A 27,326-nucleotide genomic window follows, 5' to 3' on the forward strand; every position below is an offset into this window, starting at 1 on the left:
TTACACCTGTTCACAGGGCTGGCGACACTTCAGCAACACCTTGAAGCGAGATGGCAACTGTGTAATCCCCAAGTGTGGTGTAAAATCTGGAGCTTGGGATTTATCTGGCCATGATAACTGGAAATTCCTGAGAATGCTGGTGAAGAAGAAGAAGAGCTCCATCCGGGCCAGGTTTTCCCCTAAGCAGACTCTCGGTCCTGAAAAGGCAAAGTGAAGGAGAAGCCATTCAGACAGCTGAAAGTTGATGAATTATTCCAACCACTGGATCCATCTTGGCCCTTCACAAAATGATCCTAAGGCAGGGGTGAAATTCAGCAGGTTCTAACAGATTCTGGAGAACTGGTAGCGGAAATTTTGAGTAGTTTGGAGAACCCGCAAATGGAGAATGGGAGAATGGGAATGGAGATTTTGCAATATCCTTCCCCCAGGACTGGGGAGGGAATGGAGATTTTGCAGTATCCTTCCCCTGCCACGCCCACTAAACTACCCCCACAGAACCGGTAGGGAAAAATTTTGAATTTCACCCCTGTCCTAAGGTTCCCCTTACACATATGTGCTATTTGTTCCTGACTCTAGGGGGCGATGCTCATCTCCGTTTCAAAGCCGAAGAGCCAGCACTGTCCGAAGACGTCTCCATGGTCATGTGGCCGGCATGACTCAACGCCAAAGGCGCACGGAACGCTGTTCCCTTCCCACCAAAGGTGGTCCCTATTTTTCTACTTGCATTTTTTATTTGTGCTTTTGAACTGCTAGGTTGGCAGAAGCTGGGACAAGTAATGGGAGCTCACCCCATTATGCGGCACTAGGGATTCAAACCGCTGAACTGCAGACCTTTCGATCGACAAGCTCAGCATCTTAGCCACTGAGCCACCTCAACCCTTAAAATGATCCTAAATTTCACTAAATTGCCAAAGTTGGTGAGGGTGATTTTTTTTTTTGTTGTTGTTGTTGCCTTGCTTTAGTCTTGAAAAAACTCACCTTCTCAAATCAATCTTCACTTCTTTCCTCTGTCACTTTAGCTCCACTTTGTGTCTCTGATTCTGACCTATAGAAATTCAGGTACTTACCTGTCTCATTCTCCATCACAGGGACCAGCACAATAAAGGCTCTTCCTTGTAAGACTACTTAAATGACACAACCGTTTTTGTCAGGGTCTGTTTTCCACAATAAAGTTTAGGTGTGTTCTTTGTGGGCTGCAGTGATAGCAATAGCAATCTTAAGACTTTTATTTACCGCTTCACAGTACTTTACAGCCCTCTCTAAGCAGTTTACAGAGTCAGCCTCTTGCCCACAACAATCTGGCTCCTCATTTTACCCACCTCGGAAGGATGGAAGGCTGAGTCAACCTTGAGCCTGGTGAGATTCAAACTGCCAAATTGCAGGCAGCTGGCAGTCAGCAGAAGTAGCCTGCAGTACTGCACTGTAACCACTGCACAACCAAAGTTTCTAATGTCACAATTGGACAGGGTGACATATTTCAAATTAGTGCAAATACTCCGTTTCTAATTTTTTTGCAATCTGATCCTTCTCCTGGTAGTATAGTACAGGTGGTCCTCGACTTACAATTGATCCCAAAATGTATGTTGTTGAGTGAGACATTTGCTAAGTGAGCTTTGTCCCATTTTGCGACCTTTCTTGCCACTGCTGTTAAGTGAATCACTGCAGTTGTTAAGTTAGTAGCACATTTGTTAAGTGAACCTGGCTTTCCCATTGGCCTTGCTTATCAGAAGGTCATAAGAGGGGATCACATGATCCCAGGACACTGCAAAGGTCATTAATATGAGTCAGTTCCCAAGTGTCTGAATTTTGATCACATGACCATAGGGATGCTGCAACGGTCATAGGTGTGAAAAATGGTCATGTCACTTTTTTTCAGTGATGTAACTTTGAATGGTCACTAAATGAACTGTTTAGGGACCACAATTGTGACTGTCAACTCAGTTGTGAGACCAGGTACTAAGTAAAACTACGACTGTGTCTATGATCTTCCTTCACCTTTATTTTCTTTTTTTTTATTTTTATTTTTTTTATTTTTACAATCATATCAAATAATTCATCCAATGTACAGTTATATACAATTAGTCGGGCTTGCCCAGTCACCACCCCCCTTTTTAACACTCTTCCCTCTTCTACCTTCTTCTACTTTCCAAACCTTCCTCTCCTTCTCTTATCTACATCCTCTCCTCCCTCCACCCTACACCTTCCTTCTCCCTCTTCTACCCCTCTTCCTTCCTCTTCTCCTCTTTCCTACCTCCTACTCTCTCTTTTCTCCCTCCCCTCCATTCTAAAATGGTAACTGGGCAGACCCGACCCTGCATTAATTATATTTATACATCTTCAATTAACCCTGTACATTAACCATCACTCCATCTCTGCCAAACCCCCCCAATTCCCTCCCCTTACCCCCACCCCCACCCCCACCCCAGCTTTATTTTCTTTACAGACCTGTGAAGGACATAATTGTATATGTGTGTGTGAGAGAGAATAATTCACCTGCTGAAAATGGCAAGAAGGCTTCCGGCTTCACAAACTCTCCTTCTTCATTCAGGAAGTTGGATGGGTTGAACTCATTGGGGAACTTCCACTGGGATTCATCACAATGAGCAGACTGGATATTGACAAAAACCATGGTGTCCTGCACAAGTCAAAACAAATAAGGTCATATTGAGGAAAGCCCTTGTTGTCAGACATGGCTCTGGATGAGCTTCCAGATAGACCCCATTGAGATGTGGTTGAAGGACAGCAGATGAAGGTGAGAAGAAGCAGGAAAAAGTTATGGATTGAGCAGAATTCAGAATTACAAAAAAGACGAGTGAGGGACCAGGGTAGGAGTTGTGATAAAATACTGCACCATGAGGAATCCCATGTTAGAGCTATCCCAAGGAACACCCATTGTTCCTTATTAAGAATGGCTCAGATTTGCTGAAAGCACTTTAGAGAACCCCAAGTAACGATGTCAATTTGCCAAAGCACACAACAACAAAATGGTAAATAGGTCAATGGTACTTTCATACAAAGGGCCTCTGGTGGCTCAACAAGCTAATGCAGTCTGTTATTAACAGCAGCTGCTTGCAATTATTGCAGGTTCAAGTCCCACGAGGCCCAAGGTTGACTCAGCCTTCCATCCTTTATAAGGTAGGTCAAATGAGGACCCAGATTGTTGGGGGCAATAAGTTGACTTTGTATATAAATATACAAATAGAATGAAGACTATTGCTTGACATAGTGTAAACCGCCCTGAGTCTTCGGAGAAGGGCGGGATATACATGCAAATTAAAAAAAAAAAAGTACCTGTCCCACATACTTTCTCTTGCTCTTACACAGATCATGGACATATTCAGATTCACCAATACTTCACTTCATGGGGAACAATTGAAGATTTCTGGTTTGTTTTGTTTTTACCTTGGGAATTTTATATCCAAAAAGCTGCATGTCTTTAATAGGTGCATGAGGTAGCCCAAGAGGAACAACATTTGAAACACGCTGGATTTCATGAATGACGGCATTTGTGTAGGGCAATTTTTCTCTGTCTTCATACTTCAGGCTTGCTTTGTTTCCCAGAACTGTGTCTATTTCCTTCCAGCATTTCTCTGAGGAACGAACAGGTCAGTTACTCTCTGAAAAACATTTACTGGCTCTGTGTAGACATATCTGATATACTTCCCAACCAGGTGGCCACCAAATGCAATGAGAGTGCAATTACAAAATTCCCAGCCGTGAATCTGATCTTTCAGGACTCTTCTTCATTTTACATAATAAGTGAAAGGTTACTATTACAGGCGAAGAACCCCAATGTCAACTTGCAAAGCGTCCCTGCGGTTGCAAGTTGACATTGCTCTCGAGTTGCCATAGGCAGGAGGGGGGGAAACTGGTGGAGCAGCACAGCAGCCACAACCAGAAGCACATTCCATGGATACCTTTCTCAAGGCTGCATCCTTCTCGCCTGGACTACTGCAATGCTCTCTACATGGGGCTCCCTTTGAAGAGCACCCGAAGACTCCAATTAGTTCAGAATGCAGCCGCGCGGGTGATAGAGGGAGCCGCTCGTGGCTCCCATATAACACCTCTCCTGTGCAAGCTGCACTGGCTGCCTGTGGTCTTCCGGGTGCACTTCAAGGTGTTGGTTACCACCTTCAAAGCGCTCCATGGCTTAGGACCGGGTTATTTACAGGACCGCCTACTGCTACCACCTGCCCCTCACCGACTGGTACGCTCCCATAGAGAGGGCCTCCTCAGGGTGCCGTCAGCCAAACAATGTCGGCTGGCGACCCCCAGGGGGAGAGCCTTCTCTGTGGGGGCTCCTACTCTCTGGAATGAGCTTCCCCCAGGACTTCGACAACTTCCCGACCTCCGGACCTTCCGCCGCGAGCTGAAGACGTATTTATTCTTCCGCGCAGGACTGGCATAAAATTAGTTTTATTAGTAAATTTTAATGGGGTTTTATGATGTAATGTATTTTTAAAATGATGGGCCAAATTGAATAAGCTTTTTAACATTGGTTTTATTTATATTGTATTTATTGATTGTTGTTTTTACCTGGCTGTAAACCGCCCTGAGTCCTTCGGGAGAAGGGCGGTATAGAAATTAAATAATAATAATAATAATAATAATAATAATAATAATAATAATAATAATAATAATAATAATAATAATGATGATGATGATGATGATGATGATGATGATGATGATGATGATAATAATAATAATAATAATAATAATAATAATAATAATAATAATAACAATATCCTAGGATACTGGCAACAGCCAGAGGAGTGTGATCTCTATAGCCCACGAAAGTGCTCCATTGGCGAATGTGATTTCTGATGCATCCTGAGAAGAGGGTGGGGTGGGGAAACAAGGACATAATTGGGCCGTAAATTACATGAGGCAGAGCTGGCTTCATTTGGGTACCTGCCGACTTGTTGCTCCTAATAAATAACTGGATTTCTTTTGAAGCTTGACTTGAGAATCATGGTTTAGTCGGAACCCTGACACCCGTTTCATCATTCTTTACCTTGGATCTTTGGAAAGGCCATCAAATAGAGAAATCCCCACTGCAGTGTTCCTGACATGGTTTCTGTTCCAGCCACAAGTTGGTCAGACAGTAAGATTTCCAGTTGTCCTTCCTCAAAGCTTGAACCATTCTTCTCTGGCTTTTGTTAGTTAAAACAAAGAATGTTGTTAAAACAAAATACAGAAAGTCTCTTCTTCTCCAACTCATGTGTACTTTTTAACAGAGTTGACAAGATAAATTTAAAAAGCAGGAATTCATTCTGAGTAACATGATTAAAAAAGGAAAAGGAAACAGGGACGGGAGGAACAATCAACGTCTCCTAGTGACAACCCACCACGATAAAAAGAGAATAAAATAGAATAGAATTTTATTGGCCAAGTGTGACTGGACACACAAGGAATTTGTTTTGGTGCATATGCTCTCAGTGTACATAAAAGAAAAAGAAAAAAATACATCAAAGGTACAACATTTACAACGCAAATGATGGTCGGGGGCGTGGCCATGACCGTGGTGGGGTAAGGACCTTTCCTTCACTTCACAGGGCTTAATAATGAAGATTTATGAGGATTAATGCTGTTTGGAATGCACCGTTATGGATGAAAGTTAATAAATCATGAAGTGGAAGTGTTAATAGCCCAGCAGACTGAATTTAAAACTGGTAGGTCATTTGAAACTGCTTGAATTAAGGAGTTTTTACTGCGTGGAATGACCGAACTGGCAGACACGATGAGTTTGGAATAAACTGCTGTCTTTTGCTTTCCTTATTATAATTATCGTGTTCTGTGTTACATGCTGAGGCTAAGGAATATCAAAGACTGAACTTGCTAATGAGAAGAATTTTAATTGAAGAGATCGATCTTTTGTGCTGGACTGACTGCTGAAGAAGATTTTATTAGGTGGATAATTTTTTTTTATTATTACTTTTCTTTTGAGAGGAAATTAATAGCTTGTTTATATTATAGAAAACAAAAAAAGGACTTTGTTTTGAAGTTCAAGCTGGGTTTTTTTTTTTTTCTTTCTTCTCTGCCGACGTGGAGAAAAAATGGCGCTGATTAAGCTGTGAGGTAATTGTGTTCCTTTGTGGAGTGAATATGACTCATAAGTTACTGATAAGCTACTAACGAGTGCAAATAAGCCGTTTCGCTTCAATTAAAAGACTGTCGTCCCTTGATCTTCATCAAGACCCTCTGTAAAACTGGTTTGACTGCTGTCCTTTGATCTTCACTAAGACTTTTTGAAAAATTGGAATCCCAGTTTGAGAAATTTTCTGGTTTTTTTGTTTTTTTCAAAATGACTCAACAACTTTCAGAAACGCAGCAAATTGCTGCAGCTTTAAATAAAATTGGGGAAAAAATAGCAGGACTATCAGAGCGTATAGATAATTTGACATTTAAACTGACATCTGAAGTGCAAAATTTAAAGCAAGAGATGAATGATAACTTTGCTGAACAAAAACAGGAAATGATAATGATTAAAGATGAAATGGAGCAGCTGCATGTGCATGAGGCAAAAGTAGATCGGCAAATTGGCAAAATATTTTATAAAAATGAGCAGCAAGATAAGAGAATTTGTTTTTTAGAAGAAGAGATGAGGAAATATAATTTTGTTATCAGAGGAATCTCGGAAGAAAGGGAGGATAAATTGAAACAGCGGGTTTTGAAATGGATTAATGATTTGGATACGCAACTTAAGTTCACATTAGCAGACCTGGCAAATGTTTTTAGAATTGGATATAGAAGGCAAAATGGTTCTAACAGGAATGTGCTTGTCAGGTTCGCAAATCTTGGTGATAAGTTGGAAGTTATGGCCAAGTTAAGAGAGTTGGGAGATGCTTTGAAGTTTGAAGGGAAGACTATTCAAGTCTTCCCGGATATATCAAGAGAAGAAAGGGCATGGAGATTTTTTTTAAAACCAATTACAAAAGTTTTGAGAGATAATGGAATTAAATACAATTGGAGGCCACCACAACAATTGAAATTTTTTTATAAAGGAAGGATGCGTACAATCACCCCAGATATAGATGCATTATTATATTTACGGGAGCTTGGACTGATTGAGATGGAGGATTTAATGGAGATAAAAGATCAAATGCTTCAGATGGGTGGAACATACGTGGAAACATCAATCTCAGAAGAAGAAAAAGGGGCTATTGGAGGGCAAGACTCTAAAGGGTTAAAGAGGAAAGAAATATCACCTGTGTTGGTTGAACAGAAGAAGAGTCGTGAGGATACAGTAGGAGAAGAAGCAGATAAGAGTCTTGGAAAATATGAAGCTGAATGCGGTCATCGCTATCTTTTTTTGAGTGATGAATTTAAATAGACAGCCGAAAGAAGTGCCCCGGGCATTGGCACGTCCCCTCTCCCCCATTCTCTTTATAGAGGCGAAACCGATGAGGATGTGGGGGAAGAAGATTGTTTGTATTTTATTGTTTGTTTTGTTTTTTGTTTTTTTTCTGTTTGCTTATTGTTGTTTATATGGTAGTTTAATGTCGGGTGGTGGGGGGCACAGAAAGGAAGATGCGGGGATAGGATTAAAAAATTTATATTTTAAATGGGAGTTATAAAAATAATGTCATGGAATGTGAAGGGTACAGGGAATCAGATTAAAAGAAGAAGATTGGAGCTTAAGATTAAAAGGGATTTACCAGACATTTTATTTTTACAAGAAACCCATCAGAAATCTGAAGATTCAAATAGAATGTATATAAAAGGTATGCAAATATATGAAAAAGCATTTGGAACTTCAAAAGCTAGAGGAGTTGCAACACTGATATCAGATAGGGTGTATTTTGAAAAACATAAGGTAATTTTGGATGAAGATGGAAGATATGTAATAATTGTTGGAAATCTGAATGAGGAAAAAGTGACACTTGTTAATTTATATTTACCGAATGAAAAACAAAGAGAATTTCTTGAAAAAATAACAAAATTTTGGAGAATGAAAGTGTAGGGAAAGTAATTGTGGCTGGGGATTTTAATTTAATCAGAGATAAAATAGACAGTACTAATCCCACCCGCTGTGGAGGAGCAAATAAAATGGGGATTTTAAATATGTGGATGCTTCGAAATGGTGTGGTAGATGTGTGGAGAGAGGTTAAAGGAATTGAGAGAGTATACACTTTTTTCTCTAAGATATACAATACATATTCTAGAATTGATTATATTTTTCTTTCTAAAGATTTGTTGAACAATGTGGATAAGGTAGATGTGGGAATTTTTAAAGATTCTGATCATGCAGAAGTTATGGTGGACTTAGATTTTAATTTTGAGAAAAAAGAAGCTATTGGAGATATGACGAGAAATTGTATAAAATGAAAAGGATAAAAATGGATACTTAAAAATTGGAGGAAAGTTGGAGATTAAATGATAACGGGAGGTTAAATTTGAAATTGTTTGGGATGCGATGAAAGCGGTGTTTAGAGGAGAGTATTAAATTATCAAGTAGGAAATATAAAAATTATAAAATTAAAATGGAAAGAGATAAAAATCAGATTAAAGAATTGGAAAATCAATTTTGCTTACTAAAGAAAAAAATTCTTCAGGAGCTTAATATGTTAAGAAATAAAATGATAGAAGAAGATACAGAGTTAGTAAAAAGAAATTTGAGATTTTAAATAGGAATTTTTGAATTTAGTAATAGAAATTCTAAATTATTGGCAAAGATGGCGAAAGATAAAAGAGAGAAGAGAGAAATTGGAGTTTTGATAGATGATAGAGGTATAAGATGTTATAAAAAATTAGAGAAATGTGAAGTGGTTAGAAACTTTTTTCAGAATCTATATTCAAAGAAACCAATTAATCGGGAAAATTGCAAAGCTATTTAGAAAAGTATGTGGTGAAAATTGATCAAACATATAAGGAATTGATGGAAGAAGATATAACACAAGATGAGATTAATGGAATAATACAAAAATTAAAATTAGGGAAAGCTCCAGGTGAGGATGGATTACCTGTTGAGTTTTATAAAGAATTTAAAGAATTAATAATACCAAGACTGCAAAAATTATTCAATGGAATATTACATGGTGGGAAGTACCCTCGTCATGGAATAGAACGGTGATATCCCTAATTCCTAAACCAGATAAAGATTTAGAAAGGATTGAGTCCTATCGGCCCATTTCTTTAATTAATCAGGATGCAAAGATATTTACTGCTATTATAAGTAATAGATTAAATAGATTTATAGATAGATATATAAGTTATAATCAAGTAGGTTTTGTGAAGGGTAGATACATGAGTGATATTGTTAGAAGAGTATTAAATATTATAGATGTAGCTGAATATAATGGTGATAAAATTGGTATAGTATCATTGGATATTTTTAAAGCTTTTGATTCTGTACAATGGGAAACTATTAAAGTAATTGTGGAGGCTTTAGGCTTTGGTAATAAGTTTACACATGTTATTTCAAAATTGTACCAAAAGAGCAGTGCAAGAGTGACGGTGAATGGACTGTTAACTGAAGAGATAAAATTAGAAGCTGGCACGGGACAAGGATGTCCCTGTCCCCAACATTATTTTTATTGGCTATGGAAATATTGACAAAATGATAGAAAAGATGAAGAATTAGAAGGATATAAGGGTATAAGATAAATTTGTATGCGGATGATACTTTAATTATTTTGAAAATGTAGAGAAAGATCTGAAAAGATATATAAGCATTTGATAGAATTTGAGAAATGACAGGATTGAAAGTAAATTGGTCAAAGTCAGAATTATTGATGGATAGTAATGGTAATGAGTCTGAGAATATGCAAGAGCAATTTGGGATAAGGATTAAAAACACATTGAAATATTTGGGTATAGTGCTTTCACTTAAGGTTAAAGAATTGAAAAAACTTAATTATGATGTGGTGATTAACGAAATTGAGAAGAAGATAGATAAATATAAAATTTTAAAATTGTCTTGGTTTGGTAGAATTGCAATGTGTAAGATGATGTTGCTGCCTAAGTTCAACTTCTTATTCGAGATGCTACCACTAAATTTGACAGAGAAAGATATTGAAGGATATCAGAAAAAACTGGATAAATTTTGTAACGGTGGCAAAAGACCTAGATTAGTGAAGAAAATGTGGTATCAAAATCAAAAGGAAGGTGGATTAGGAATCCCCAAATTATTTAATTATTATTGTGCGTATGGTATCCGGATAGTGGTAAAAATATTAAAAGGTGAAGATAACTATTGGAGAGACTTAGAGTTAAAGGATATAGAGAAATTTGGATCAAGGTGGTTTTTAGATAAAGCAAATTTAAAATGTGTAAGTAGAAGTTATTGGTTAAAGGGATTAAGTAAAATGTGGAATAAATTTGTTAAAATTTTAATTCCGGATATAATCTTTTTGGGGGAGACAATTGGAATTTGGCCAATTAAAAATAATATAATACGCAATGAAGTGATTAAAGAGGAAAATATAGAAATTATTAGAGATTGGATAAAAGTTATGGAAAATGAAAGGAGGAATAAAGAAATTATTGAAAAATTAGGGTTAAGTTGGTTTGAAAAAATACAGATAGAAAAATGGACAAAAAAACTAAGGGAAAATTATTCGATAAATAGATGTGAAACCGAATTTGAATATTTAGTATCTCGGATTATGAAAGATGAAATTGGGCTAAAGGGACTCGTTAGTAGGGTTTATAAGATTATAAATTCTGATGAAAAATTACAAAGAGTGATGAGGACAAATTGGGAAAAAGATCTTAATATTGAAATACCAGAGTCAGATTGGAATGTGAATTGGAAGAGTAGAATTATGAGAACTTTATCTATAAGGATTAAAGAGCACAATTATAAAGTTGTTTGAAATGGTATTTGACTCCAGTAAGATTGTCACAAATGGATAAAAAATCAGTAAAAATGTTGGAGATGTGAGATGGAATTGGGGACTTATGAACATATGTGGTATAATTGTGATAAGGTTAAAAGTTTTGGCAACAATTGGAGAAAATGATATTTGAAATGATGGGGAAAGTAATAACATTGAGAGTGGAAACTATATTATTGTTGGTAATTAAGGAAATAGAATTAACAAAATATGAAAAAGAATTGATTAGAATTATGATTATAATAGGTAGAATTATAATAGCTAGATATTGGAAACTAGATGTGATTTTTAGAATAGAAGAGTGGAATTCTGAAATGTGGAAATTAGCTTTAAATGATAAAATGACATGTGATATTAAAATTAGAAGTGGTGTGTATAAAGAAGATATTTTTTGGAAGACTTGGAAACCATTTGTGGACTTTGCGCTTGGAACATTGGACGCTTCAGTACCTGTACCTCGAGAACGTGGATTTTGGCAATCATGAGGATATATCCGAAGACCCAAATCTTCCTTTTATGTATAGCACAAGGGTGTAATAATGTATTTTCTTTTTGTTTGTTTGTTGCAAAAATTAAAAAAAAACAAAAAACAACGCAAATGATGGTCATAGGTTGCAATTTAACCCTTAATTTAACCCTCCCGGCGTAGAACTCAACCAGCTCCTTGGTTTTCCGAGGAGTTGAGGGAGATGAAACGCCGGAAAAGACGCCTAGAGAGTATCTGGAGATCCAGCCGTTCGGAAGCTGACCGAACACGAATTAGGTCATATATTCAGACCTACTTAGTGGCATTGAGGGAGGCTAAACGTTCTTATGTTTCCTCCCTAATTGCATCAGCAGATAACCACCCAGCCCGCCCTGTTTTGGGTGATCCACTCTCTCCTTCAACAGGAGGTGCGGGATGACCCCCTACAAGGGCGTGCCAAGGATTTCAGTGTATATCTGCACAATAAAATCGCTCAGCTTCGGGACAGATTGGATCAAAATTGGTTAGATCCAGGTGAGACGTCGTAGACTCGTCTTGTTGAGACTATTTAGGATGGGTTTGACCCTGTGGCTCCTGAGGACATGGACAGGTTGCTGGGGAGACTGAATGCCACCACATGTTTACTGGACCCATGCCCCTCCTGGTTGGTGCTGGCCACGCAGGAGGTGACACGAGGCTGGCTCCGGGGGATTATTAATGCTTCTTTGTTGGAGGGGGTTTTCCCTGCCGCCCTGAAAGAGACGGTAGTGAGACCCCTCCTTAAGAAGCCTTCCCTGGACCCAGCTGTTTTAGGAAATTATCGTTCGGTCTCCAACCTTCGTTTTGTGGCGAAGGTTGTAGAGAGTGTGGTGGCACGCCAGTTACCCCAGTACCTGGATGAAACTGTCTATCTAGACCCGTTCCAGTCTGGCTTCCGGCCTGGGTACAGCACGGAGACGGCTTTGGTCGCGTTGGTTGATGATCTCTGGAGGGCCCGGGACAGGGGTTATTCCTCTGCCCTGGTCCTATTAGACCTCTCAGCAGCTTTTGATACCATCGACCATGGTATCCTGCTGCACCGGTTGGGGAGTTTGGGAGTGGAAGGCACCGTTTATCATTGGTTCTCCTCCTACCTCTCTGACCGGTCACAGATGGTGTTGGCAGGGGGGCAGAGATCGACCACGAGGCACCTCACATGTGGGGTGCCGCAGGAATCGATTCTCTCGCCTCTCCTGTTCAACGTCTATATGAAGCTGCTGGGTGAGATCATCAGTGGTTTTGGGGTGAGTTACCAACTGTATGCTGATGATACACAGCTGTACTTTTCAACTCCAGGCCACCCCAACGAAACTGTCGAAGTGCTGTCTCGGTGTCTGGAAGCCGTACGGGTCTGGATGGGGAGAAACAGGCTCAAGCTCAACCCCTCCAAGACGGAGTGGTTGTGGATGCAGGCACCCCGATACAGTCAGCTGCAACAGCGGCTGGCTGTTGGGGGCAAGTCATTGGCCCCGATGGAGAGGGTGCGCAACTTGGGCATTCTCCTGGATGGACGGTTGTCTTTTGAAGAACACCTGATGACCGTCTCCAGGAGAGCCTTTTATCAGGTTCGCCTGATCCACCAGTTGCGCCCCTTTCTTGACCGGGATGCCTTATGCACAGTCACTGATGCTCTTGTTACCTCTCGCTTGGACTACTGCAATGCTCTCTACATGGGGCTCCCCTTGAAGAGCACCCGAAGGCTCCAGATGGTTCAGAATGCAGCTGCATGGGTGATAGAGGGAGCCACTCGTGGCTCCCATGTAACACCACTCCTGCGCAGGCTGCACTGGCTGCCTGTGGTCTTTCGGGTGCACTTCAAGGTGTTGGTTACCACCTTTAAAGTGCTCCATGGCTTAGGACCAGGTTACTTATGGGACCGCCTACTGCCACCGTTTGCCTCCCACCGACCCGTGCGCTCTCACAGGGAGGGACTCCTCAGGGTACCGTCAGCCAAGCAATGTGGACTGGCGGCCCCCAGGGGGAGGGCCTTCTCTATGGGGGCTCCCACCCTCTGGAACACACTTCCCCCAGGACTCCGTCAACTTCCTGACCTTCGAACCTTTTGCCACGAGCTGAAGACATATTTATTTATTCGCGCAGGACAGGCATAGAATTTTAGACATTTTTATTCGGTTTTTAATTTTTTAGTGGGTTTTACTGTTTTAAATATATTTTAATCTGGGCCAAATTTAATAAGTTTTTAAAATATTGTTTTATCCTGTATTTATTTACTGTTTGTTCTGTTTTATCTGGCTGTAAACCGCCCTGAGTCCTTCGGGAGAAGGGCGGTATAAAAAATCTAATTTAATTAATTAATTAATTAATTAATGATAGCAACAAAAAGTTACAGTCATACAGTCATAAGTGGAAAGAGATTGGTGATGAAAACGATGAGAAGATTAATAGTAGTGTAGATTTAGTAACTAGTTTGACAGTGTTGAGGGAATTATTTGTTTAGGAGAGTGATGGCCTTTGGGAAAAAACTGTTCTTGTGTCTAATTGTTCTGGTGTGCAATGCTCTGTGGCATCGTTTTGAAGGTAGGAGTTGAAACATTTTATGTCCAGGATGTGAGGGATCTGTAAATATTTTCACGGCCCTCTTCTTGATTCGTGCAGTATACAGGTCCTCAATGGAAGGCAGGTTGGTAGCAATTATTTTTTCTGCAGTTCTAATTATCCTCTGAAGTCTGTGGCTTTCTTGTTGGGTTGCAGAACCGAACCAGACCATTATAGAGGTGCAAATGACAGACTCAATAATTCCTCTGTAGAACTGAATCAGCAGCTCCTTGGGCAGTTTGAGCTTACTGAGTTAACGCAGAAAGAACAGTCTTTGTTGTCCTTTTTTGATGATGTTTTTGATGTTAGCTGTCCATTTTATATCTTGCAATTTGATAGAACCTAGAAATTTGAAGGTTTCTACTGTTGATACTGTGTTGTCAAATATTGTGAGAGGTGGAAGTATGGAAGGGTTTTTCCTAAAGTCTATCACCATTTCTACAGTTTTTAGTGTGTTCAGTTCCAGATTGTTACGGTCGCACCACAAGGCTAGTCGTTCGACCTCACGTCTATATGCAGATTCGTCATTGTCTCGAATGAGACCAATCACTGTTGTGTCATCTGCGAACTTCAGTAGTTTAACAGATGGATCGTTGGAGATGCAGTCATTGGTATAGAGAGAGAAGAGAAGTGGGGAGAGCACACAGCCTTGGGGGGGCCCTGTACTAATTGTACAGGTATCTGAAGTGATCCCGCTTAGCTTTACCTGCTGCTTCTTGTTTGTTAGGAAGCTTGTGATCCACTTACAAGTCTGTTCCGGTACTTGTAGTTGGTTTAGCTTAGTTAGAAGAGTGTCTGGAATGATGGTATTGAATGCTGAACTAAAGTCTACAAAGAGGACCCTTACATAGGTCTTTGGAGATTCAAGATGTTGTAGGATGTAGTGCAGAGCCATATTAACAGCATCATCTGTTGATCTATTTGCTCGGTATGCAAATTGCAAGGGGTCTAACAGCGGATCCGTGATGGTTTTCAAGTAGGAAAGCACTAGCTTTTCAAAGGCTTTCATGGCTATGTTAAAGCAACTGGTCTGTAGTCATTCAGTTCCTTGATGGTGGGCTTCTTCGGCACTGGGATGATGGTAGAGCGTTTGAAGCAAGAAGGAACATAGCACATCTTTAGTGATTTATTGAAAATATGGGAGAAGATGGGGACCAATTGGTCAGCACAGACTTTTAAGCAAGAAGGAGTTATCTTGTCTGGGCCTGGAGCTTTTCCTGGCTTTTGTCTGTGAAATAGGTCCTGCTCTTCCTTTTCTGTGATCACTAGGGGTTGTGAACCCAATGGGATGGGGTCAGTTGTAGGAGGCTTGGTTGTTGTTGGTGTGTCTGAGATGGGGGTTGTGGAGATAGGTGGCTGTAGTTTCCTTTCAAACCTGCAGTAAAACTCATTCAGATCATTTGCCAGTTGTGGATTACCTTCAGCCTGGGAAGGAGGTTTGCCATAGCCGGTGATATTTTTAAGAGTTTTCCATATGTTTGCTGGTTCATTTGCTGAAAACTGATTCTTTAGCTTTTCAGAGTAGCTTCTTTTTGCTGCTCTGATCTCCCTTGTTAGTGCATTTCTGGCCTGATTGTACAGCATTTTATCACCTTTTCTGTAAGCTTCCTCTTTGGAATGGCGTAGCTGCTTAAGTTTAGGTGTGAACCAAGGTTTGTTGTTACTATATATTTGCAAGTTCTTTGTCGGTACACAGAAGCTGACATATGATGTTACAGTATCTGTGAGTTCATCCAGGTCTGCAGAGGTATTCTTAAAAATGTTCCAATCAGTGCAGTCAAAGCAGGCCTGCAGCTTTAATTTTGACTCCTCCGTCCAGATCTTCACTGATTCAATTGTTGGTTTTGTGGTTTTAAGTCTTTGCCTGTAAGCAGGTACAAGGTGAATCATGCAATGATCAGAGTGTCTTACAGCTGCACGTGGTAAAGACCGATAAGCATCTTTTAGTGTTGTGTAGCAATGGTCTAACGTATTATTGCCTCTAGTGGGACAATTGACATGTTGAAAATATTTAAGTAGCTCTTTCCTTAAGTTTGCTTTGTTTAGATCTCCCAAAATAATGGCCAGTGAATCAGGGTATTTGACTTCAGCCTCTATGATTTGGTCAGCTAGAGTTCATAATGCCTTGTTTACACAGGCTTGAGGTGGTACATAAACAGCAATTAGAAGAAATGAGGAAAATTCATGAGGCAAATAGTATGGTTTGCAGTTGATAATTAAAGTCTCTAAATTGTTGTCGCAGAATTTGTAAATTACAGATAAATCTTGACACCAGTTGATATTAAAATATAGGTATAAACTTCCACCCTTCATTTTGCCAGATGCTTCTGAAATTCTGTCTGATCGAATAATCTGAAAACCTGGAACATGCATACTACTATCTTCAATTGAATCATTTTATCATGTTTCAGAGAAGCATAGGACTGCTGAGTTGCAAAAATCAGAATAGTATTTGTTTAAGAGGAGTATTTCATCCATCTTATTTGCAAGTGAACATACATTTGTTAGGAAAATTGAAGGCAGAGCGGTTTTCATTCCTTTCTTTTTTAATTTGTTTAAGATCCCAGCCCAATTACCTCTTTTCCGTGTTTTCTGTTTGGTTCTTTTGATAATCCATGGCTCCAGGGGAATTGCCTCTTCCTTTGTTCTTCCAGTCTCATCCGCATTTGTAAAAACGGGTGGGGGGGGTGAGATCACAGAAAGAGAAACAGAAACAGAAAGATCAAAGAAAGAGTTCAGGGAGAAAAGGAAGACCCCACAGAGCAGAGTCCCCCAATGTTTCTGGCTTTGTGGACTGGTTGGGAAGGGGGGAGAGGGGATAGTTCACACAAGCAGCCAGCTATCATGCTCATGTGCCCAGCTCCATTTGCCTGAGCGGCTTGCACGTGTGGCTGCCGTTCACATAAATGGAGTGTGCACACATGCGCTCACCCGCTGCTCGTGCAAGTTTTGACGGCCCAGTTTGTCACTTTGGAACCTCGATGTATCTCAGCCAGGAGAGTCCTGAGGAACCTGTTGTCGTAGTCAATCTCATCATGGCCCACAGGTTGGGGATCGCTGCCCCAGAAGGTCCTCTCCAGAGCTGGCAAAGAGGCTTTTCTTCTCAGTGCTGATGGAAATTTCTATCCTATTTGGTTGTGTCTACACAACATGCAAAGCATAGGGACACAGCTACATTCACACACTGGGTCTCCCAGGTAGAACATTTTCTTTAAGAGAAATTTAGTTTGTTGACTGTTTGTTCACCTTCAATGTATGGAGCCTGTCTCTTGGTGTTTTTTTAGCTGCCCCAAAACATGCATCTATGATAATTTCATTTTGATTTTTTTTCACAGGTATGTCCCAAAGGTGCTTTTTCAGGAGGCAACTGAACTTTTTTGTTTTTTTCTTTTGAAGATGTTTCACTTGCCATCCAAGAAGCTTCTTCAGCTCTGACAGGATAGAGAGAATGGAAGGATTTATATTCCTTGCAGACAGCTGGTCATTTGCATCCTTTTAGAGAGTCATTGAGGCCACTTAGAGGTTTTTCTGTGTCCTCAGGGTCACCTGAGTGGTGCTCCTGGTTCCTGTAGTCTGCATTTTTTCTATACTATTGTAACAGCCATACAATTTGGGATGAACATCCTTTGAATGGTGTGGGAGTAGGAATGGATTTCCAGAGGGGAAAAAAATGCAGACTACAGGAGCATTACTCACGTGACCCTAAGGACATAGATAAACCTCCAAGCGCTTCAATGCCCTTCCAAAAGCATGCAAATGACCAGCTGTCTGCAGTGATGAGTTCCACTTACTTTCACTACCAGTTTGCAAACGTGATTGCACACGCACAGCACTTCTGCTCATGCACAGAGCATCCATGATGATGTCCGGGCGGGTGGGCGGAGCCTCCCACCACCACTGCTACTGGTTCGCATGAACCAAGGCGAACCGGTAGAAACCCACCACTGGCAGTCTGCCAGGAATATAAATCCTTCCATTCCCCACTATCCTGTCAGGGCTGAAGAAACTTCTTGGATGAGAAGCGAAACGTCTTCAAAAGAAAAAAAACAAAAAAGTCCAGTTGCCTCCTGAAAAAAAGCACCTTTAGGACAACCATGTCCTGGATGACTGAGAATCTCTACAGACTTTCACAGGTATGCCTCAACATCTAAAAAAGTCCCTGTATCAATGTTTTTGGTATCTTCTCAGGACCTTTAATGTCAGGAAAACAGTTCCAAGATGGCAGGGAAAGAAAATCACCGCAAATTCAATCAGAAGAGACTGAGGGAATCTACCTTCTGCATTTCTTCTAAATACGAATCGGTGAAATCTCGAGGTTCTCCTGGAATCATGGTCACCTTGTGCTCTTCCACCTCCTTTTTAATAAAAACATCTACTTTCTTTGCAGTTGCTAGCACTGTCTGGTGGGGCAGGGGGAGGCGTCTCACCAAGGGAAACTCATTGTAAAGCTGCCAGCAAACAGAAGAAGAAAACATAAACGTTGACTAATTTTATTTTGATGGAGTATAATTGAGCAGGAAAAAATTCTTTGTTGTATAGAGTTCATATAAATATCTCTTATTCTCAAATTGATGGGATGTAAAATATCCCAATAGGTTAGATTTCGGTACAGAAACATCGGGTAATTTAATCACGATGGAATCTTCTTTGTAGTATAAGGTAAAGGTAAAGGTTCCCCTAGCACATACGTGCTAGTCGTTCCCGACTCTAGGGGGCGGTGCTCATCTCCGTTTCAAAGCCGAAGAGCCAGGGCTGTCCGAAGACGTCTCCATGGTCATGTGGCCGGCATGACTCAACGCCAAAGGTGCACGGAACGCTGTTACCTTCCCACCAAAGGTGGTCCCTATTTTTTCTATTTGCATTTTTACGTGCTTTCGAAACTGCTAGGTTGGCAGAAGCTGGGACAAGTAACGGGAGCTCACCCCATTACACGGCAGCACTAGGGATTCAAACCGCCGAACTGCCAACCTTTCGATCGACAAGCTCAATGTCCTAGCCCCTGAGCCAGCGTGTCCCTATTTCTTTGTAGTATATGGAACAGGAAAAGAAATATCTTGTGCTATCTCTCATTCACAATTTGATCGGGAATCAAGTGGCCCGATAAGATTAAATTTCAGTATTGAAACTAGCCTTCATTAAATTGCTTCACCCACTTGTCCTTACACCCTGGTGAGATACTGCTCTAATTGCAATTGAAAACCAAAGCATTCCAGAATGAGTGAGATATGGATATATAAATTGCAATTAGTTGCGGATTAATTTCAAACAATCTTCAGAATTCTTGTTAAGCATACCAAGCCCCAGGGTCCTGCTGTCACTTTGGAACTTCGATGTATTTCATCCAGGAGAGTCCTGAGAAACCTGTTGTCATATTCAAAACGTTTCCCAAAGAGTATAGTAGAAATTATATTGATGACTGCAGTGTTCACAAACTCATAAGGATCAAAAGGCATACCTGTGAAAGAAAAGAAAATGAAATTATCATAGATGCATGTTTTGGGGCAGCTAAAAAAAATTTAGGAGACTGTTCTGACCTAGGCTTCCTTAGAAAGCATGAAGCAAAGTCTTAGTCCCACAAAACCTCTTTTATTTATATGACTATAAATTACTTTCATTTACAGTCTGCAAGGCTTGATAAACAGTCTTTCAGAGGAAGGTTATCAACATCCACCTATCTCACATGGAACGCTGCCAGAGAGCTAATTTCCAGATGCAGGGCAAGCACAGAGTCACTTGCAAATCTTGAATTGGCCAAATGAACTAATTGCTTTCTGCAAAAGCTCATGTCCTGTTCGCTCTTCTTTTATGTCTTATGGGAGGGGCCAATCATTTCCAAGCCTTACTCCCAAGTCGACCCTGTTTTCTTAATTTTTCTTGTTATCTGGCAGCTCTGCGCATGTGCAGAGAACCTGGGAACAGGCTCCCGCTGTACCTGGGAACAGGCTCCTGCTGTTCTTCTGCCTCGCTGATGTCAGACTCTGGAGGCTGCATATACTGTAACTATCAGATGGCCTTGGCCCCCTGTCTGCCTCCGATGCAGAGCCCTCGCCCGAGCTTTCCCCAGCCCCCAGGACTGGCCTAAATTCCTCCCCAACCTCCTCACTATCCAACTCTGCTGCCAGCTTCACTGGCCGCCAGTGAGCCACAACAGAGACAAGCTCTGTACCTTGAAGAACATAGTGAATGAACAGTCAACAAATTAAATTTCTCTTGAATAAAATGTTGTGATATAGAATGTGAGTAATCCTTGAGAATCCCACTTTGCATTATAAACCACAAAATATGTATTCATAGTTCAGTCTCAGTTTGTTACTCTGTTAGTCCTAATTCCATCCCAAACTTATCCTGGTAAATATGATGTTATTGCAAGAAAATAGAGAATGGCAATTAGTTATGTTTCCTAGGATAGACATTTTATGAATCGGTCCCCTGCTCCCAAAATTCTTCTCAGCGTTCAAAAGCATTCTCAGAATTCTAATTTTCAAGTTCCCACCAAGAATGTTATAGGACTCATTGTTTATTAATATTAGAAGCATAGAGACAAACTGAATGAGGTGTCTTGTTTTTGTCAATTGGGCTTGGAATACACTTACCGGTCAGCTATGAAGTTAATTCAGTTATGTCCCATGAGGAAAAATAGTACATAGAATATCAGAATGGGAAAAGACCTTGGAGGTCTTTTAGTCCAACCCCTACTCAAGCCAGAGATCCTATACCATTCCAGAGAAGTGGCTGTCCAGTCTCTTCTTAAAAGCCTCCAGTGATGAAGCACCCACAACTTCTGAAGGCAACTTCTGTTCCACTGATTGATTGTTCTATCAGGAAATTTCTCTTTAGTTCTAGGTTAGATCTCTCTTTGATTAGCTTCCATCCTTTGTTTCTTGCTTTGCATTCCAGTGCTTTGGAAAATAGGTTGACCCCTTCTTCTGTATGAAAGCCCTTCAGATACTGGAACACTGTTATGACATCATCTCTGGTCTTTCGTTCCACTAGACTAGCCATACCCAATTCCTGTAACTGTTCATCATATGTTTTAGTCTCCAGGCCCCAATTACCTTTGTTGCTCTTCTCTGCCCATTTGCCAAACTGTCAACATCTTTTTTATAATGTGGTGACCAAAACTAGATGCAGTACTCCAGATTTGGTCTTACTAAGGTTTTATAAAGCGGTAGTAATGCTTCACATGATCTTGATTCTATCCCTCTGTTAATGCAGCCTAGAATTGCATTGGATTTTTTGGCTGCTACCATACACTCGTATTTAAATAATTGTCTACCAGGAAGATTGAAATGACAATTCTCCAACGACTCCATCCTGTTCCAGGAGAGAGCTTACTTATGTTTTCTGTAAACACTTGAATCAAATATGATGCCTCCTCCAGGATCTTCTCTTCCATTGACTTTTTGCCCATTCCCAAGTTTCTGAGAAGCATCAGTGAAAACCTTCTTTGCTCTTTCCATATTTCACCATATCCTAATGTCAGGATACCTGAAAAAAACATTGGACTCATTCAAATGTCTATGGAGATTCTCAGACCTCTAGTCCTGATTGTCCAAAAGGTGCTTTTTCAAGAGGCAACTGGACTTTCTCTTTTTTCTTTGAAGATGTTTCTCTTCTCATCCAAGAAGCTTCTTCAGCTCAGAGCTGAAGAAGCTTCTTGGATGAGAAGCAAAACGTCTTCAAAGAAAAACCAGAAAAACCAGTTCCTTCTTGAAAAAGCAGCTTTGGGAAGACAATCATTCAAGTGATTTATCTTCTTATTTATATTTAAGTAAAGGTTTATTTTCAAATATAAAAAATTTAGTAAATGAACAATTACAATAGTTATGCCCTCAATGCAAAATTAATAAAAGATAACCATGCCAAGCAAAATAATTGTTTGAACTCTATAAAAAAGAATGAATTTTCACAGCTGAATTATTATTCACCACTATATTATTATTCATAAATGTTACAAAAGAAAGGAGAAGAGAGTTAATTCCAACATTTCAAGAGACTCTTCTTTTTCTTGTAGTGGAAACTTTGATCAACACTCCATACTGCAGAGGAAAAGGATTATTGGTAGATGGATAACAGAATGGAAAATTTGGATACCAAGAATAAACAAAAAGGCAGGAGGGAGGATTGGAAAAGTACACTCAATTACCTTTTTTGTTAGTGATGGCATCCATTATAGGAAATTCTGCCCTCCCAGCAAATTCTGTGCCTTTTGTCACAAGGACCTTCTTTGCTGAAGGAAACCCATGAGTGAAGACCACAGGGGTTCTTCCAAAATAAAGACTGAAGACAGGACCATATTTTTTTCCCAGCTGAAATGAAGTAGCCAGAATTGTTAGCGTAAAGGCATCAGGAAATTAGTGGGCACCAATCGCTGCAATGGCGCAACATAATATGTCATCGAGGATCTATTTGAGCTCCATCAAACTCCATTCCCCAATGTGTTTGACCAATGCTCCTTCCTATAAAAAAGGCTGAGAAAATATCTACAGACTTTCACATCCTGGATATAAATTGTTTCAACTTCTATCCTCAAAACGACACTATAGGGCATTGCACAACAGAACAACAAGACACAAGGACAGTTTTCTAAGCAACTAATTCCCACAACACTGTCAAACAACTATTTACTAAAACTGTGTTACGATTCTTCTTCTCATCCTTCTTAGTACCTATCTCCTCCCACTTATGACTATAACCATGTTGCCTGCATTTTTACAATTTATATTGTTCTGTTTGTTTCCTAGTATGATTTGATTGCATATATGACTATCACTAAGTATTGTATCTTATGGATCTTGATGAATGCATTATTTTTCTTTTTTTCTTTTTTTCCTTTTATGCACCAAAGACAAATTCCTCGTGTGTCCAATCACACTTGGCCAATAAATAATTCTGTTCTATTCTATTCTATTCTATTCTATTCTATTCTATTCTATTCTATTCTACTCTACTCTACTCTACTCTACTACTCTGCTCTGCTCTATTCTATTCCGATTCATGCAGAGTTGTAACTGTAAACATTCTACATGAAAAAGTTTAATGGGACCACTAAAGAAGAGAGTGGTTTTTATCCCATCTGGCCAGAATGCAGAAGTTTGTTCTTGGGCAAACATATTTCTTAGAAGAAGAATTCAAAATGTGCTCTCTAGTGGTGACACAGCTAGGAAGGAGCGACTGAGAGATTATAGCTGCACTCAACACCACTCCCAAATTTCAGCATTCCTCCTTTCTCTTCATGCTTCCAAAGCTGCCGGGGGTAGGGTTATTGAAACAGTCTTGAGTGGTCCCAAAAGTGCTTTTTCAAAGGCAACTGGACTTCCTTTTGTTGACCCAGAATCTGGGGAGAGCCTGGAAGGTGTGTATGTATAGAGGGCACCATTATCTCTAGACGACTTGCAGAGCTGTGGAAAGTCCCTAGGGAAACACCCAATGATGCCAAGGACCACCCAGTGTCCCTAAAGAACCTCCCTATGTATTAAGGACATCTTGATAACTTATCTACTTGTGTGCCAGACTTTCTGGGCGATTCCTGTATCTCTTATGTGCCAGTCTTGATAGGTGGAGTATATGAAAAAGGTATAAATAGCAATAGCACTTAGACTTATATACCACTTTACAGGGCTTTACCGCCCTGTCTAAGCAGTTCACAACATATTGCCCCAACAATCATTTTACCCACCTCGGAAGAATGGAAGGTTGAGTCAACCTTGAGCTTGGTGAGATTTGAACTGCCAAATTGCAGGCAGCCAGCAGTCAGCAGAAGTAGCCTGCGGTACTGCACTCTAACCACTGTGCCACCGTGGCAGTGGTTAGGATACAAGAATCTCTGTGTGTTCGGGGCTTCCTCTCTGTTAGAATGTTAGCTCAACTGAATAAATACATATATTTAAAAGCAATACCTGGTATTTTGTCTCTATTTTATCAAGCCTCACCTCAAATTCGACACAACACTTTGTTTTCCCTTGAAGACATTTTGCTTCTCATCCAAGAAGCTTCTTCAGTACTGCCTCTTCAGAATTGAAGAAGTTTCTTGGATGAAAAATGAAATGTCTTCAAGGAAAAACAAAGAAAGTCCAGTCGTCTTTTTAAAAAGCACCTTTGAGACAACCATGACTTGGATTACTGAGAATCTCCATAGACATTCTTGAGTGGATCCACAGAAGACTGGAGATAGAGGATATCATGGAGCTATTAAGTGTGATGTCACCTGATGGCCATTTGTGACCTCCTGTTGTCTTCCCCATTGACTTTGCTTGTTGGAAGCCAGCAGTGAAGGTTGCAAATGACGATCATCTGACCACAGGACACTGTTACTTTCATAATTCTGAATAATTATTGTTGCAATTATGTTACTGAAGGGAAACTGTGGTAGCTGCCACCTCAAGAAATGGTCATAAGTCCCTTCATTTAGGGTTAACATAACTTTGATGAATGAATGAAAGGTTGTTAACCAAGGATTACCTTAACTATTTATCTACCTATACTTGATTCTTCTGTTTCATTTCTTTACGGTCTTTCATAATATAAAGAATAAAATTGGGAGGGAGGGGGAAAAAAGAATGGCTTTACTTAGTAAATTACTGATAAATTACTGATAAATGCAGATAAACAAAAGCCTTCTTGAGCAGCAATAGCACTTAGACTTATACACCCCCTTCATAATGCTTTACAGCATTCTCTGGGCAGTTTATACAGCCAGCATATTGCCCCCAACAATCTGGGTCCTCATTTTACCCATCTTGGAAGGATGGAAAGCTGAGTCAACCTTGAGCTGATCAGGATCGAACTGCTGGCAGTGGGCAGAGTTTGCCTACAACACTGCATTCTAACCACCAGCACCAACAGGGCTTTTGAACTTTCTAAACCAGCAGTCCTCAACCTTTTGGGCACCAAGGACCGGTTTGGTGGAGAGAGGTTTTTCCGTGGACCAGAGGAGGTGTTGTTTTGTGTGCTGCCTGTATCGCACAGATGGGGCTTCGTTTGTTTCTGTGTCCCAGTTTCTGTATGCAGCAGACTGGTGCTAGTCCATGAACCAGGGGTTGGGGACCCGTGTTCTAGACTATCAAATTTCTCCAGAAGGTTTTGGAAAGTGAGTGTTTTATTTGAAAACTTTAAAAGTGAATCTAATTCCCCTTAAAGAGATCACGAATCTTTCAGAAGTTTGATTCCAAACTTCAGAAGTTTGAATTAGGATTCCTCTGCCTCAAATGCAGTAGTGGGTTGCTACTGGTTCGCCCCAGATCAGGCAAACTGGTAGCAGCGGCTGCAGGAGACTCCGCCCACCCTCCCGGATGACTCTGCGCATGCGAGCGAACTGGTAGCAAACGAAATTGAAACCCACTCCTGTTCAAATGACGGTGATTTTCACAAAACACTCTAAAAGTTTTAGTCCAAATCTTGAGGCTAGCAAAACATGGCTCACCTGTAGAAAAATTAACAGACATACCCATTCCCTTTCAGTTCTTTTTGCAATGGCAAAAAAAATATTAACACGAGAGCATATAAAAAGCTTTACCTGATCCAACGCTTTGAGTGGGTCCCTCTTACTGAAATAAAGCAGATTCCCAAGCAGGGGCAACCTCCATGGTCCAGGGGGGAAACCTTTGGGACGTTTGTTCTTCCAGAAACAGAGGATTAAGAGGGAAAGAATGATCAGCCAGCTAAAAACAGACATGCTGAAAACAGGGACGTCGCGTTCTGTGTTCCCCTGTTGCTGTTTCTCAGGCAAATCAGCCAAAGATTAAATCTTCAAAGCAAACTTTGATCAGAAGCCAGATTTCATAAATTTCCACATTTGGCAAGCAGAAAATTGAAATCAAATCCTCAGGAATAAAAAAAAATGTCAGAATAAAGCATTGCATACAATAGTGGCCAAAATTGTGGAAACCTTTTGGGAAAAGTGTATTTTTGAGGTTTGATAGCTAATAACACCACTTTTTTTGGAGTTTCAAGATAATTAATATAACATATAGAAGACAAGTAAACAAGCTGCAAATAGATTTAATAGTTTATAATTTTGGGGGGAGCTTGTTTCTCAAGGTTTAGGGATTAGTGTTGTAGCAATATTAATTTGTATTCAGTTAGAGGAGAAAATACTTACAGAATCTTAAATTATTGTGATTATCCCTAGGGATCCTCTCATTTATGCCAAAGTCCTTGCAGTCATGCCTTAATTTGACAGTGATCATTTCCCAATCCTGCTCCGGTGAAAAGTCTTCATTCAAGAAAACAGACTTTGGATTGTTTCCAACTTCTACTCAAACCAGCAGGAAGAACCTACTGCAGGGCCAAGTGGAGGCCACACTTAAATCAAATTATAATTATGCTACTGGCATCAGATTGACTACTGTGCCTACAATGTGCTCTGAGATGCCTGGTGGACTCTTGGAGAACAATAGCACCCATATCCAAGAGCTTCACTAGCATCTAACCTTGAGTAATAGTGTGCCCTTAACTCATAGTAATACTATACCCTTAATAGCAATAGCACTTAAACTTGTAAAGCACTTCATAGTGCTTTACAGCCCTCTGTAAGCAGTTTACAGAGTCAACATATTGGGCCCTCATTTTTCCAATCTCGGAAGGATGGAAGGCTGAGTCAACCTTGAGCTGGTCAGGATTAAACTCCAGACTGGAGGCAGAGTTTGCCTGCAATACTGCGTTCTAGCCACTGTGCCACCAGGGCTCTTATATAGCAATAGCACTTAGACTTATATATCACCTCATAGTGCTTTACAGCCTCTCTGAGTGGTTTACAGAGTCAGCCTATTCCCCCACAACAATCTGGGTCCTCATTTTACCAACCTCGGAAGGATGGAAGGCTGAGTCAACCTGTGAGATTTGATCTGCCAAACTGTTGGCAGCCAGGGATTAGCAGAAGTAGCCTGCAGTACTGCACTCTAACCACTACGCCACTGTGGCGACAAGATCTCCAGTTATGGTTTGACAAGGACTGTATGGACTTCAAGATGAGCTCTCTCTGCTATTTAAAGTGTTCCGTGTGCCTCAGCATATAGTCTTGCCAACCATACGATCATGGTGGCATCTTCAGACAACTCTGGCTCTCTCGGCTAGGAAACGGAGATGAGCCTCAGCCCCTGAAGTCAGACACAAGTGGACAGGGAGATCCTCTACCTTTTACTATTTAACAGGCTTATAATTCCAACAAAACACTGATGTCAGGGTTCCGACAGATGACCTAATTAAATCACGAGCCTCGAGCCAAGTTTTAAAAGAAATCCAGTTATTTATTAGGAGCAACATGTCAGCGTGTATCCAAGTGAAGTCAGCTCTGTGCCACATAATTTACAACCCACTATGACCCTGTTTCTCCCCTCCTCCCAGGGTGTGTCATAAATCACATTCTCCAACGCAGCACTTTCATGGGCTGTAGAATTCATGCCTCTCCATCTGGCTCTGGTAACCTA

General features: G+C 40.4%; 1 protein-coding gene across 1 annotated transcript; it reads right to left on the minus strand.

Annotated features, from left to right (window-relative positions):
* LOC131184309 (cytochrome P450 2F2-like) lies at nucleotides 1-25,573 on the minus strand. Its single transcript, XM_058155448.1, has 9 exons — nucleotides 25,415-25,573; nucleotides 22,046-22,208; nucleotides 21,235-21,387; nucleotides 19,194-19,354; nucleotides 18,174-18,347; nucleotides 5,015-5,153; nucleotides 3,403-3,590; nucleotides 2,494-2,635; nucleotides 1-197 (listed from the first exon to the last, which is right to left on the minus strand). The coding sequence occupies exons 1-9, from the start codon at nucleotides 25,571-25,573 to the stop codon at nucleotides 1-3; spliced, it is 1,476 nt and encodes a 491-aa protein (XP_058011431.1).
* Between the last annotated feature and the right edge of the window lie 1,753 nt (nucleotides 25,574-27,326).

The sequence above is a fragment of the Ahaetulla prasina genome, chromosome 12, assembly GCF_028640845.1.
Source record: "Ahaetulla prasina isolate Xishuangbanna chromosome 12, ASM2864084v1, whole genome shotgun sequence".
Taxonomy (NCBI): domain Eukaryota; kingdom Metazoa; phylum Chordata; class Lepidosauria; order Squamata; family Colubridae; genus Ahaetulla; species Ahaetulla prasina.

Coding starts and splice junctions, on each gene's coding strand:
- LOC131184309 (XM_058155448.1), bottom strand. CDS start 25,573: ATGTCTGTTTTTAGCTGGCTGATCATTCTTTCCCTCTTAATCCTCTGT. Junction 19,355..21,234: donor AGTGTTTACAGAAAACATAA/GTAAGCTCTCTC, acceptor TTTCTTTCACAG/GTATGCCTTTTGATCCTTAT. Junction 3,591..5,014: donor GGCCTTTCCAAAGATCCAAG/GTAAAGAATGAT, acceptor TTCGTTCCTCAG/AGAAATGCTGGAAGGAAATA.